At 49.5% G+C, this 13,957-nt stretch overlaps 1 protein-coding gene across 1 annotated transcript; it reads left to right on the top strand.

Moving 5' to 3' along the window:
* The first annotated feature begins 1,057 nt into the window (after positions 1 to 1,057).
* On the top strand, positions 1,058 to 3,634 carry TEX51 (testis expressed 51). The gene is made up of 6 exons (XM_047770223.1): positions 1,058 to 1,202; positions 1,355 to 1,429; positions 1,957 to 2,046; positions 2,432 to 2,515; positions 3,455 to 3,526; positions 3,615 to 3,634. Exons 1-6 carry the CDS (start codon positions 1,058 to 1,060, stop codon positions 3,632 to 3,634), a joined length of 486 nt encoding a protein of 161 aa, XP_047626179.1.
* The last annotated feature ends 10,323 nt before the right edge of the window (positions 3,635 to 13,957 follow it).

The following is a 13,957-nucleotide window of genomic DNA, read 5'->3' as shown; positions in this document are numbered from 1 at the left end:
GGGCCTAGACATCACAGATTGTGTAATTTTATTTTTTCTTCCAATTTCTTACGTGTATTTTTTTGCACTCCTGTCTGGGAGAGCTCTGTTATCTCCCAACAACATCTATGGAATTTTTAAATCCCTACTATCATATTTTTAATCTCCAATAACTCTTTCTTATTTTCAGACTGTTTCTTTTACATAGCAGCTGCTTTCTGTCTGGTGAAAGCAACATTTTGTCTATTTTGTCATGGTGGTTCCAAGTTTTTCTCTGCTTCCCACCATATCTTTGTACCGTTCTTTTTCCCTGTGGTTTTTGTTTGCTTTTGTTTTGAATTCTTGGCACTGCTTTGCCTCTTGTTCACATTAGAATCATTCCTCAAATGCCTAACGGCTTTCAGCTGCCTATAGCTCAGCCCAAGAAACTCAGGAGCTGCTTGGAAGCATGGTGTGGAAGGGGAAAGCTTACCAGCTGAGGAGTGACAAGGATCCCACTGTTTTTTCTTTCTTTACTGAAGAGAAGGAGTTTTGCTTTTCTACAGTGCACATTGCACTTAAGAACTGCTGCTCCAGAGATGGTTTCTTTCTGAACTTCCAGGTACTGGCTGGAACTGTCTACACTCTGCCTGTACTCTGGTAGGGTAGCTACTGAAGACCCTCTAGCTTGACCAGGCAAAAGGCACAAGGCACCATGAAAAGATAAGCTTCCCGTGGCCAGTCTCTTCTATGTGGAAGAGATTCAGGCTCTTTACACAACTAGTCCTCTCTCTATGCTGCACTCTCCTGACCTTCCAAATCTCTGTCTCCATTCTGAGAGCAGAGGACCAGCCCCAGGGCAGCACAGCCCTCTCTCTGATCCTCATGAGAACCAGCCCCATCTTCTGAGGGGGAAGAGGAGGCACTCACTTGTGTCTCATGCCAAAGCCCGGGCTTGTGCTAAGGCTGGCCTTCACCTCACCTGTGGAACTTACTTTTGTTCTGCAAAGAGAATGTGGTTCCCAGGGGGACCAGACACCAGCATTCCATGTGGAACTGCCAGGCAGGATGGTAAGGTATCACGGCAAGACCCCAGAAGATGCTGCTTCTCCTGCTCAGCTGCATCCTGCCCCCTGCCAACGGGAAGAGCTGCCTGCACTGCTGGCCAGAGCTGCCCCCGCTGATTGACTATGACCTACAGATCCTTTGGGGTACCCCAGGGCCCCCCGCAGAGCTCTCCCAGAGCCTCCACTCCCTGTTCCTGGACACGCAAGCCTCCCCTGAATCCTGGTATCTTGGTGAGGCACAGCCAGGAGACCAGGGATCAGCACTGACACCTCTACCGGGCCTGGGGTCTCAGTCCTCTGACTGCCTTTGTCCCATGTCCTGTTCTCAGGTCAAGATCATATGGAGGAAGCAGCAGGAAAGTTATTCACTCACATAGATCAAGCTATTAAGAAGTTTCAAGATGGTGAGGAAGCCTGGTGTCTGAGGGCCCTAGGACTGGGATAATCAAAAGCCCGCGAGGCTTCCTCTGAAAACCTCTGGCCTGGAGCGGCAGGTGAAGGGTGGGGTCACACAGCATTGCCTGTATGCTCTCTGGAGTTTTTGTTTGAAAAACCTGGTTTGGAGTTCCCATTGTGGAGAAGTGGAAATGAATTCAACTGGTATCCATGATGATGTGGGTTTGATCCCTGGCTTCACTCATTAGGTTAGGGATCCATTGTTGCCATGAGCTGTGGTGTAGATCGAAGACACAGCTTGGATCCTGCATTGCTGTGGCTGTGGTGTAGACTGGCAGCTGTAGCTTTGATTGAACCCCTAGCCTGGGAACTTTCATATGCCGTGGGTACATCCCTAAAAAAACAGCAGAAAATAGAAAAAAAATAAATAAATAAACAAATAAAAACCTGGTTTGAATTCCCAACCTTGAGAAAGTGATGCTATTGATTCCACCTATGAAATGTGGCTTCAAAGACCCTTTCCCCTGCTCCACAGACAAATCAAGGCTCTTGGAAGAGGTCCATGCCCTGAAGCAGCAGTTTTCCCAGCAGCTGGAGGAGAAATCTGAGAAGCTAAAGGAGAAGGGTGAGGGGGGTTGGGGCTGGCCCTGCCGGTCCGCCAGCTCTTCACACACCCCCACCTCCCGGCACAGGAGGCAGAGTCCCATCCATAGCCCCCCAGAATGCTCCCCAGGCCCCCCAGGATCCTCCAGGACCCCTCCAGGACCCTCCCCAGGTCCCACCAGGAACCTTCCAGGACACCCCTGCTCCTCTCCAGGAGCCCCCTCAACCCCAGTGCCTGCTCACACCCCTACCCCGCCAGCTATGTCGCCTCCCCAGCACCTCAGTCTCTCACCATCTCACCCTCCCGGACAGCCTGCAACGAGTCCTGTGGTGAGTGTCCTTGGGGACCAGGCCTGGGTTAGGGCAAAGGTGCCTGGTCTCCCTAAGCTCTGCATCCTCTCTCCCAGACATTAGCTCCACACTGGAGGTCATCAACTGTGCCAACTGCAAGACACACTTCCTCACCTGCCAGGACCCCACGCTCTGCCCAGGTCAGTGCCAGCCACCAGCGGTCCCCAGCCTCACCTCCACCTCCAGCTGTGCTGCTGTCTATCTACACTGTCTCCCTTCACCACCCAGCCCTGGGCCTGCTTGCTCTCCATCTGCACAGGGGATTTCTCCATTCCACATGTCCAGCTTCAGGGCCACACAGCCACCTGCCTCTAGGACATCCAGCCTGGACATCCAGCAGGTCTTCGAAGCTGGTCCTCCTGGAGATGCATCCAAACCCACCTCCACCCCCTAAGTCTCTTTCCCAGACCTGACCCCTGAATCACGACCCTCCCTCTCTCAAACGCATTCACAGGTCTTGCTGAGGACCCTCAGTGGGTCCCCAGCCCCGACCCCTGAACTAGGACCCCCTCCCTCACTCAGATGTAGTCAGAGCTTGCTGAGGACCCCTTCGCTGTCCCCTCATCTTTTCCTCCAACGTCCACCACGTCCAGGCAGCCTCACTGTCACCTGGACTGTGGCAACATCTCCCACCTGGCCTTCCTGTCTCCCAGCCACATCTTACTCAGCAGTCAAATAACCTTTTCTGGGACCCTCCCTGTTAGAACTTTCAGTGGCTCCCAGTTGACCCAGTTAAGGTTTCCTCTCCTCAGGGGGCTCTACTCACCCCTGGCCCTGCCTCCCCAGCCCACGGAGCTGCTGGTCCTAGAAGACGGCTTGGCCCCTGGACCATCTGACTTGAATGCCTCATTGTCTTTTAAAACCCAGCTCAGAAGTCCTGTTTTACAAGAAACTTTTCCTGAGCAGCTCCTACCCCTGGCCATCACCCCCCCACCCCGCCCCCAGATCCCTCCTCCTCCTGCTTCCCCGGACAGCGCAGCAGGGACCTGCCCCACAGCCTCTGGCTGCATGCAGGCACACAGTGGGAGTTCAGTATTGCTGCCAACATCACTAATCGGCTCCCCTCCCCCCACCCCCAGCAGGGACCAGGAGGACCTTCGTATGGGCAGTGATCCTGGCCCTGGCTCTGCCCCTGGCAGCCCTTGCTGGAGGTGGGTGAGTGCCATCCCCAAGCCCAGGGTCCCAGGGGAGACATGTCAACCCCTAGGCTAAACCCTCTCCACTTGTTTCCTGGCCCAGATGTTACATTTTCTGGCTGAAGAAGAAGAAGAAGGAGGAGGAGGAGGAGGCAGAAAAGGTTCTGGGGAATTCAGGACCCCAAAGGCTGGGAAGCGGGGCCAACCTGGGGGGAGCAAGGCCAGAGGCCCCCAGTCTGGCTCCTGAAGCCTGGCATCCAGAGCAGTGTGGGGTCGAGGTCTGGGTCCCAGGAGCACTACCATCAGTCCCCACGGGCATCAGACACACTCAGGAGCCACCATCAGCCCCTGCAAGGAGTGGACACCCCCAGGGGCCGCCATCAGTCCCCATAGACAGTGGGCACACCCAGGGGCTGCCAACAGCCCCTACAGACAGTGGACACACCCTGGGGCTGCCATTGGCCCCCACAGGCAGCAGACACACCCAGGGCCCAGCACCCCTACTGCAGTGGCAGGAAAGCCCCAAGACTCCACCTGACCCTCCAGGTGCCCTCTGCCCGTAGCTGTCATCACCACCCCCCCAGCAGAGCCCCTGCCCTCAGCTGCCCCCGCCTCCCCAACCTCATGCACCACAATGTGGCCCTTGCCCTCTGCTCCTGGTTGGGCCTGGCAGCAGGAGGTCAGAGGCAGAAGCAGGCCTGCTTCTCCTGTCTCAGCAGGGACGCAGCAGGCCGCTTGTCACCTTCAACTGAGCGCAGGTCCCAGGTGCTACCAAGACACTCTCTGATCTCTGGGCTCTGGTAACTCCTTTCTCACCTCCTCCAACCTAGAGTGGTGACCGCTTTGAAGTCCTGGGATTTCCCTACGCCACACCTTGTAAATGTCCTTCATTAAAACACCTCCTCATATTCCCATGGGCAGCGCCATCCACTTCCTGCTGATCCTGAACAGATGCAGCCACTCTGCAATGGCCCACATGGGCCCCAGAGATTGTCCCGTGTCCTCACCCTCTTCCTTCAAGAGTGCCCTCCCTGGTCTGAGCAGCGGTAGCCCTCCCAGGACCACACAGGCCTCTTCGAATTCCAACACCAGAGGTGAAGGGCCATGTCTGATGTGGAGCAGAAGTGGTGAGCAGACAGTCGGAGGCCCTGTAAAGATCAGAGACTGGCAGGAGAGCAGAAAGCAGTCCCCAGTCACAGTGGTAGCAGGTGTCACCCACATCCTGAATCCTGGCCAGGAGTTCTGCCCTGGGGCTCCTAAGTTGCCGGTGGGTCACGGGTGCTGCTAACAGAGAAATGTCCTGCCTTGTCCTGCTCCATGTCCCCAAGGCTGCCAGGTTACATGGACCCCTGTGTCCCTAGGCATGATTTTGCCCTTGCCCCTCCTCTCTGGTGGCCCCACTCCCTCAGCTCTGGCCCAGGGTCTCCCCAAGACTGACTGGGGCCTCCAGATCCAGGGTCTGCTGCAGGTCAACTCTGGGGCTGAAAGGAAGCAGGTCTGTGGCCAGAGCTGGGACGGGCAGCCTGGACACCAGTTCTGACACTGAGTCCAGGACCGCCCCCCCCCCACCCCGTGTCTGTCTCCCCTCTGAGCACCGAGTGGGCAGTGCTAGGTGTTGGCTGGGCTGGTGTACCCACAGGGTTCATAATCGCTCAAGCTCTAGGTCCAAATTCCCAGCCTGGTGAACCTGCCTTCATGCAATCTACTAAGGTCCTGCTGGCTCCCTCAGCCCTGCCAGCGCTCCCTAAGCCCTGCTGGCACTCCCTCCTCCAAGCTGGCAGTAAGAGCCACTCCCTGGGTAGGGGTGAGGCTACCGAAAGAGACAAAGGCAAGATACAGAGTGTAAACAGCCGCCTGAGCAGAGAACACCACAGCCATGGATTCCCAGCTGCAGACACTGCCAGCTCACCCACCAGAGATCCAGGAGGACCTCCCCAAAGTGGTGTCCTCAACTGCGAGAGGCCCAGGTGGGAGGAGTGTTCTCTTTGAGGGCTTAGCTTTGCAGAGAAGAGGGATAGACCTGAATAGGGTCAGGAGACACCAAGAAATGTTAGGGCTGGAGGGAGAGGCCAGGAGGAGAGGCTGGTGAGAGGAAGGCCTAAGGATGCTCTCATGCTTGGATGGGTCCAAAGAAGCCTGAGAAAGAACCCACCTGGGACTCCTGGGACAGTAGGCAGGATGTGCGACAGCTATGGATCGGGGTTGAGCCCGGACACACGCGGCCCTGACACATGGAGCTGAGGGCCCTTCCGCCCAGCTCTGCAAGCCCGCCCAGCTTGGGGGAGCCTGCAGATGTAGGGAGTCTAGGGAAAGAAAGGATGAGGACACCCTCACAGCCATCCTGAATGACCGGCCAGAGCCCGCCGAGGCCCAGTCCTGCAGGGTGCCTCCTGGGGCTTGGCGGCTCAGCAGTTCAGGCTGAGAGGTACGAGGGGCTGGCCCAGGATGACCACCAGGCTTGAGGAAGCCCGGAGCTTTGCAACCATGACCCCGAGGCTTCAAAACCTGGAGTCTCTCTTGCCCATGCAGAATGTGGGAGGTCCAGGTCCTAGAAGCGAGGAAGTTCAAAAAAGTAAAAACAACGCGCTGCCCTCCTCCAAGGTGCGTGCCTATTTTTAAGCAGCACAGGCCTAAAGACAAATCAAGCAGAAAGTATCTGAAATTCCATTTGTCAGAAGTATGAGTGCTAGGGAAATAAAAGCCGGAGTTCATTACCGACCTGGAAAGACAAGCTTTGATAAATACCCCAGAGTTCTAGTTGGAAACGGCTGCCCCAGTGGCAGGCAGATCCTTACAAAGGATGGCTCAGCCTCCAGGCTCCATAGTCTCTGACAAAATTGACAAGGCCTGTTCTGACTCCACATCACTGCTGAAGGCGAGAGTGAGTATCTTCTGAAGGAAAATGATGTAATGATCCTGAGCCAGTAGTATTCAAATAATTATTAGCAGACAAACACAGGACCAAGAGAACCAGATCTACACCAGACCCAGATATCAGAGTTATCCAAATTAAATATTTAAAAAACTGTGATTAATGCATCCAAAAATATTTTTTCCAGCTTTCCAGATAAAATTGACATATTACGTGTCCATTTAAGGAGAACCACTGTTAGTTTGATACACCTCTATGTTGCAAAGTGGTTGCCACCATAGCCTTCCTCTACATAAAGTCACATAACTCCATTTTTGTGGTGAGAACATTTAAGAGCATTTTGTGGTGAGAATATTTAAACTCTTAGGTTTCAGGTATATAACACAGTATTGTGAACTATAATCACCACGCTGTAAATTTAGATCTCCAGGCCTGATTTATCTTATAACTAGAATTTTGACCCAAATCTCCCCGTTTCTCCCTCTCCTACCCCCTGGCAATCATCATTCTACTCTGTATCTGTGACTGTGGCTTATTTACTTTTTAGGGCCATGCCTATGGCATATGGAAGTTCCCAGGCTAGGGGTCGAATCAGAACTACAGCTGCCAACCTACACCACAGCCACAGAAACTCGGGATCCTAGCCACAACTGGGACATACACCACAGCTCTCGGCAATGTCAGATCCTTAACCCACTGAACCAGGCCAGGGATTGAACCCACATCCTCATGGATACTAGTCGGGTTCATAACCCACTGAGTCACAACAGGAACTCCCTGTGACTTTTTTAGATTCCACATATAAGTGATAAAGTATTTATCTTCCTCCCTGTGACATTTCACTTAGCAGAAAGCCCTCATGATCCATCCATGCTGTTGCAAACAGCAGGATTTCCTCCTTTCTAGTGGTTGAATAATATTCCGTTATCCGTTCGTCTGCTGACAGACCCTTAATTGTTTCCTTGTCTTGGCTATTGAAAAATGCTGCAATGAACCTGGAGAGCAGATATGTCTTCAAGAGCCTGTTTTCATTCCTTTAGGAAACATAACCAGAAGTGGGATTGCTGGATTATAGGGTAGTTCTAACTTTTCATTTTTTAGGAGCCTCCATACTTTTTTCCACGGTAGCTGCACAAATTCATACTTCCACTAAAAGTGCATAAAGGTTCCTTTTTTCCCCACATCCTTTCCAGCACTTATTTCTTGTCTTTTTGACATTATCTATTCTAACAGGTGTGAGTATATCTCATGGCTTCGAGTTGCATCTCCCTGAAGGTTAGTAATGTTGAACATCTTTTCATGTACTTATCGGGCCATTTCTATGTCTTCTTTAAAAAATATCTAATCAGGTCCCACCCCCTTTTTTAAATTGAATTGTTTGAGGTTTTCTTTTTTTTCTTTCTTTTTTGGCCACCCCCACGGCATATGTAAATTCCCAGGCCAGGGATCAATCCGAGCCAGAGCTGTGACCTACACCACAGCTGCAGCAACACAAATCCTTAATCCACTGCACCAGGCCAGGGATCAAACTGGCATCTCCACAGACACAAGCTGGATCATGAACCCACTCTACCACAGTATGAACTCCTGGGTTTTTTTTCCTGTTGAATCAGTTCTTTATATAATCTGGGTATTAACCCTTTGTTAGATATGTGATTTGCAAAAATTATCTCCCATTCCATAGGTTGCCTTTTCATTTTGTTGATGGTTTCTTTCACTGTGCAGAACAGAAGCCTTTCAGTTTCATGTAGTCCCACTTGTTTATTTTTGTTTTTGTTGCCTTTGCTTCTGGTGTCAAGTCCAAAAAACTCATTGCTAAGACCAACATCAAGGAGGTTTTATCCTATGTTTTCTTCCAGGAGTTTCACAGTTTCCAGCTTTATGTTTAACTCTTTAATCCATTTCAAGCTAATGTTTGTGAGTGGTATAGAATTGGGGCCCAGTTTCATTCTTCTGTATGTGGTTGTCCAGTTTTCCCAACATCATTCATTAAAGAGACTGTCCTTTTCCCATTGAGTACCCTTGGCTCCCTTGTCAAATATTCGTTGACCGTATACACAAAGGTTTATTTCTGGGCTGTCAATCTGTTCCATTAGTACAGGTGTCGGTTTTCATGCCAGTACTGTACTGGGGAGGGGCGTGTTTTGTTTTTGTTTTTTTTCTTTTTAGAGCCACACCTGCAATATATAGAATTTCCCAGACTAGGGATCAAATTGGAGCTGCAGCTACTGGCCAAAATGAAACCAGATCCGAGCCACATCTGCAACTTACACTGCAGCTTGCAGCACCACCTGATTCTTAACACACTGAGCAAGGCCAGGGATCGAACCAACATCCTCATAGATACTAGTCAGTTCCTTAACCTGCCAAACCACATCAGGAACTCCAGTATCATAGTGTTTTGATGACTAGAGCTTTGTAGTATAGTTTGAAACCAGGAAGTGTGATGCCTCCAGGTTTGTTTTTTCTCAAGATTGCTTTGGCTATTCCAGGTCATTTGTGGTTCCATACAACCTTTAGGATTGTGTGTTCTATTTCTGTGGAAAATGTCATTGGCATTGATTCTATAGATGGCTTTGAGTAGTTTGGACATTTCAACAATATCAATTCCTCCAATTTATAAACATGAGATCTCTTTCCATTAGTTTGTGTCTTCTTCAACCTCTTTCATAAAAGTTTTATAGTATTCAGTGTACAGATCTTTCACCTCCTTGGTTAAATTTATTCCTAAGTATTTTATTATTTTTGATGCTAAGTGAATGAGATGTTTTTCATTTCTTTTCCAGATATAATGTTGTTAATGTATAAAAGTGAAACATTCTTTTTTCTTTTCATGGCTACACCTGCAGCATATGGAAGTTCTCAGGCAAGGGGTCAAATCAGAGCTGCAGCTGAGGCCTGCACCACAATCACAGTAACACTGGATCCAAGCCACATCTGTGACATAAGCCACAGCTTGTGGCAACACTGGATCCTTAACTCACTGAGTGATGCCACAGATCAAACCCACAACCTCATGGATACTAGTCAGGTTCTTAACCTGCTGAGCCACAACAGGAGCTCCAAAACAGATTTCTTATGTTAATTTTGTATCCTGCAATTTTACTGAATTCATTGATTAATTCCAAGTTTTTTTGGTGGAAACTTAGGATTTTCTATGTATAAGATTATATCCTCGGCAAGTAAAAACAATTTTCCTTCTTCCTCTCTGATTTAGATACCTTTCATTTCTTTCTGCCAGATTTCCCTGGCTAAGACTTCCAGTGCCACGCTGAATAAAAGCGATGAATGGGCACCCTTGTCTTGCTCTTAATCTTAGAGAAAAAGCTTTCAGTCTCTCACCTTTGAGTATGGTGTTATCTGTAGGCTTGTCTTATATGGCCTTTATTGTATTTGGGTATGTTTCTTCAATACCCAACTTGTTGAGTGTTTTTTATCACAGAAAGATGTTGCATTTTGTCGAGTGCTTTTTCTGCATCTAGTGAGATGATCTTATTATTTTTATTTTTCATTCTATTAATGTACTGTATCACATGGATTGATTTTCATATATTGAAATGTCCTTGCATCTCAGGGATAAATCCAACTTATCATGGTGTGTGGCCCTTTTAATGTGATGTTAAATTTGATTTGCTAATGTTATGTTGAGAATTTCTGCATCAACATTTTATCAGGAATACTGCCTATAGTTTTCTTTTCTTGGAGTGTCCTTATCTGGCTTTGTATTAGGGTAATGCTAGCCTCATAAAATGAGTTCAGGAGCATTCCCTCCTCCAGTTTTTTAGAAGAGTTTGAGATGAATTGAAGTTAATCCTTCTTTAAATGTTTGACAGAATTCACCAGTGAAATTATCTTTTCCTGGGGTTTTCTTTGTTGCAAAGGTTTTGATTACTGATTCAATCTCCTTACTCATTACTGGTCTGTTCAGATGTTCTATTCATGATTTAGTCTTGACAGGTTGGTTGTTTCTAGAAATTTATCTACTTCTTCTAGGTTATTCAATCTGTTAGCATATAATTGTTCCCAGCTGTCACTTACAATCCTTTGTATTTCTGGGGTATCAGTTGCAATATCCTCTATTTAGTTTCTGATTTTATTTATTTCAGTCCTCTCCCTTTTTTTCTTAGTAAGCCTAGCTAAAGACTTGTCATTTTTGTTCTATTGTTTTTCTGCAATTTCATTTTTTTCTGCTCTGGTTTTTGTCATTTCCTTCCTTCTGCTAACTTTGAGCTTCAATTGTTCTTTTTCTAGTTATTGAGGTATAAAATTAGGGTTAGAGGAAGAGTAAAAATTGAAAACCAGAGTTCCCATTGTGACTCAGTGGGTTAACAACCTGACTAGTATCCATAAGCACGCATGTTCAATCCTGCATTGCTGTGGCATAGGCCAGTAGCTTCAGCTCTGATTAGACCCCTTAGCCTGGGAACTTCCATATGCCACAGATGCAGCCAAAAGAAAGAAAGAGAAAAAGAGATGAAAACCACTGTGAGATCCCACTTAACCAAAACATACCTTGTCAGGGGTCTGATAGGCATGCAGGTGCAGCTTTTGGGCAGGGTTGGGAGAGTACAGTCTCGTTGCCATGGGCACAGGAGCACTGACTTCAGGAAGAGCTGCTATGAGAGTCTTGTTGGGCTCCCAGGTAAGACCACCACCTGCCTAAGAATGAGATAAGGCTGTCTTAGGGTGTGCAGTGTCGGGGCACCTGTTCTACCTGCCCTGCCAGCACATGCCTATCAGACCCCTGACTCAGGGTGGGGATCTCACAGTGGTTTTCAGACCACCACTACCCTTTCTGCCTAAAATTCTTCTTATTAGTGACAGACCTTTGTCCCAGGTCAGAGGAGAGTGTCATTGTCCCTGGAGTGTCCTACGGGCATGAGGCAGTAGTTTGTGCTGACAGGGTAGGTAGAGCAGGTGCCCCGACACTGCACACCCTGAGACAGCCTTATCTCATTCTTAGGCAGGTGGTGGTCTTACCTGGGAGCCCAACAAGACTCTCATAGCAGCTCTTCCTGAAATCAGTGCTCCTGTGCCCATGGCAACGAGCTTGCACTCCCCCAACCCTGCCCAAAAGCTGCACCTGCATGCCTATCAGACCCCTGACTCAGGGTGGGGATCCATGTGGCCCTTTGCTTCGCATTTGAAAATGATCTAAATGTTTAGGAGAAAGTTAAGTGGGACACACTCCCTGGTTGGGAAATTGGAAGCTAGAACTCTAAGAGATTGCAAATACATCACCACCGAGCCCAGTGTTGATGAGCATGTCTGTAAAGGGTCTACTGAAGCCTCTGAGGCAGAGTCCCAGTGGCCCTTCTGCCTGCAGCTGGTCACCTCCTGCTGTAGTAGATGCTGCTGGCAACCACTCACAGCTTCAGAACAGAAGAGTCGGCAGAGTCAGCACAGCGTGGCCTGGGATTTCCAGGCCTGGAACCTACACACACCCAGGGCTCTCAAATTTGACTAACCATTGGTCTGTGCCCCTCCTCCAAGAAGCCCCCAGCCTCTGCCACAGCCCACTCCTCTGATATGAGGTGTGTGCTACCCCGACAGCCTGTTTGGGATGCTTCCTGAGCTTGGTTGTGGTCTCCTGGAGAAGAGCAGGCAAGGGAAAGAGGGCAGAGCCAGGAGGCCAGTGACTCTGCCACCCAGGGAGGTTGTCAGGTGGGGGTGACAGCATTTTCCCTGGACAAGCCCCTTCCATACATCCCAGCTCACGCCTGAGACGCTGTGAGGCTGAACCTGCTGGTCCCTCTTGGTAGATAAGAAAACTGAGTACCAGAGAAATTGGGTACCTTGCCTGAAGTCACCACTAGTGAGGACAGGAGTCAGGTCTGTGTGACTCTGTAACCCCCATTCTTGACCCCCCAATGAGTTCACCCCTGCCCCATGGGTGCTATGTCCCTGGCTCGGGCAGATCTGGAGGGATAACTAGTGAGGAACATCTGTCCTGGGCTAGGGGTTCTTCCTCTCCACCTGGAGGCAGGGAGGGGGGGATGGCCTTATGTCAACCACAGCCAGCTGCTGGAGGAGGCCACTGTGGGGGAGGGGCTCCCCACAAGAAAGCAGCAAAACCTTCCCCTTTGAGTTAGGCTCATTCAAGCCTCCACCCATCCCACCCCAACCCTTTTAGTCTGCTCCCAGAGATACCCTGAGATGAAGGTGTGCTGGGCGGACTGGCTCTCAGGATCTCCTTGTCCCCCTAGGCCAGGAGATTCACAGAGAGTCCCTCATTGTGGCCTAGCTGCCCTGGCAGCTCTTGCAGTGCCAGAACCTGGGCAATCCCACCTTGTCCAGTCTGCCCTAGAGGCAGGGCTTCTCCACCTGTTCCTCACTGGGCCACTCCTAAAACCCCAGCTTCTAGGAAACTTCCAGGTGGAAATCTGGGGAGACCACTGAGCTGGGGGCAGACGTTGGCTGCCCACCCCTAAGGCCCATGCTCACCCCACCTCCTCAGGCAACTAACAGAAGATGCATGAAAAATGACAGAAACATGTGCTACCATTGAATGCAGTCAGAGTAAGCTATGTGGACACAAAGCATGCATTTAAGCAGCTTTAAAGACAATGTTTAAAGGAGTTCCCATTGTGGCGCAGCAGAAATGAATCCAACTAGGAACCATAAGGCTGAGGGTTTGCTCCCTGGCCTCACTCAATGGGTTAAGGATCCGGCATTGCCGTGAGCTGTGGTGTACTTAGAAGATGTGGCTCGGATCTGTTATTGCTGTGGCTGTGGCATAGGCTGGCAGCTGTAGCTCTGATTAGACCCCTAGCCTGGGAACCTCCATATGCCATGGGTGTGGCCCTAAAAAAGACAAAAGACAAAAGACAAAAAAAAAAAAAAACAGTGTTTAAAATCAAGACCTAACTTGAGCTCTGTAAAGATTCAGAGAAGGACTAGATGAAGGTGAAAATGATATAATTGTTGGGGAGGGGAAATTTCCCCCTCTCCTCCACTGCCCTCCTGAGATCCTGTGGCTGACAAAAGACATATTAACAGGAGAGAGACAAATTTTAATCGTGCACACAGAGGTCTCATAGAAATGGGACCTAAGAAGTAGCCAAAACAAGGAGTTCCCATTGTGGCGCAGTGGAAGCAGATCCAACTAGTATCCATGAGGATGCAGGTTCGATCCCTGGCCTTGCTCAGTGGGTCAGGGATCTGGCATTGCCATGAGCTGTGGTATAGATCATATTCGTGGCTCTGATCCCACGTTGCTGTGGCTGTGGGGAAAAAAAAGTAACCAAAGCAGACGGATTTTATACTTTTTAAACAAAGAAACAATAAACTTGTGAGGAGTGAACAGGACAAAGAAACTTAGGTTCTGGTGCCCAATTAGTGAAGAACCCAAACAGAGTGTTGGCTTGGGGTAGTAAATTAAAGGAGTCATAGAGTTTGTTACATAGGCTTCTCACCCCAAATTTCCCGTCCCTAGTGATAAAAGTTCTCCTGCTTCAGGAAGAAGAAAGGAGGGTCTGAGCGTCGCTCCTACATTGGGCATTTCTTAGGTAACTTAAATTCAGAATAATCAATAAGCCATAGAGGCTTGTCTTGGGGTGGCCTACTCTGGGCCC

Source organism: Phacochoerus africanus, chromosome 3 (genome assembly GCF_016906955.1).
Source record: "Phacochoerus africanus isolate WHEZ1 chromosome 3, ROS_Pafr_v1, whole genome shotgun sequence".
NCBI classification, from domain to species: Eukaryota; Metazoa; Chordata; class Mammalia; order Artiodactyla; family Suidae; genus Phacochoerus; species Phacochoerus africanus.
This window is presented reverse-complemented; position numbering and strand designations above follow the sequence as displayed.

What these genes read in the sequence shown, in the direction of transcription:
- TEX51 (XM_047770223.1), top strand. Translation starts at nt 1,058, where the DNA reads ATGCTGCTTCTCCTGCTCAGCTGCATCCTGCCCCCTGCCAACGGGAAG. An exon ending in CCCCGCAGAGCTCTCCCAGA is followed by an intron (nt 1,203 to 1,354) that starts GCCTCCACTCCC and finishes TCCTGTTCTCAG; the next exon opens with GTCAAGATCATATGGAGGAA. An exon ending in GGACCCCACGCTCTGCCCAG is followed by an intron (nt 2,516 to 3,454) that starts GTCAGTGCCAGC and finishes CCCCACCCCCAG; the next exon opens with CAGGGACCAGGAGGACCTTC.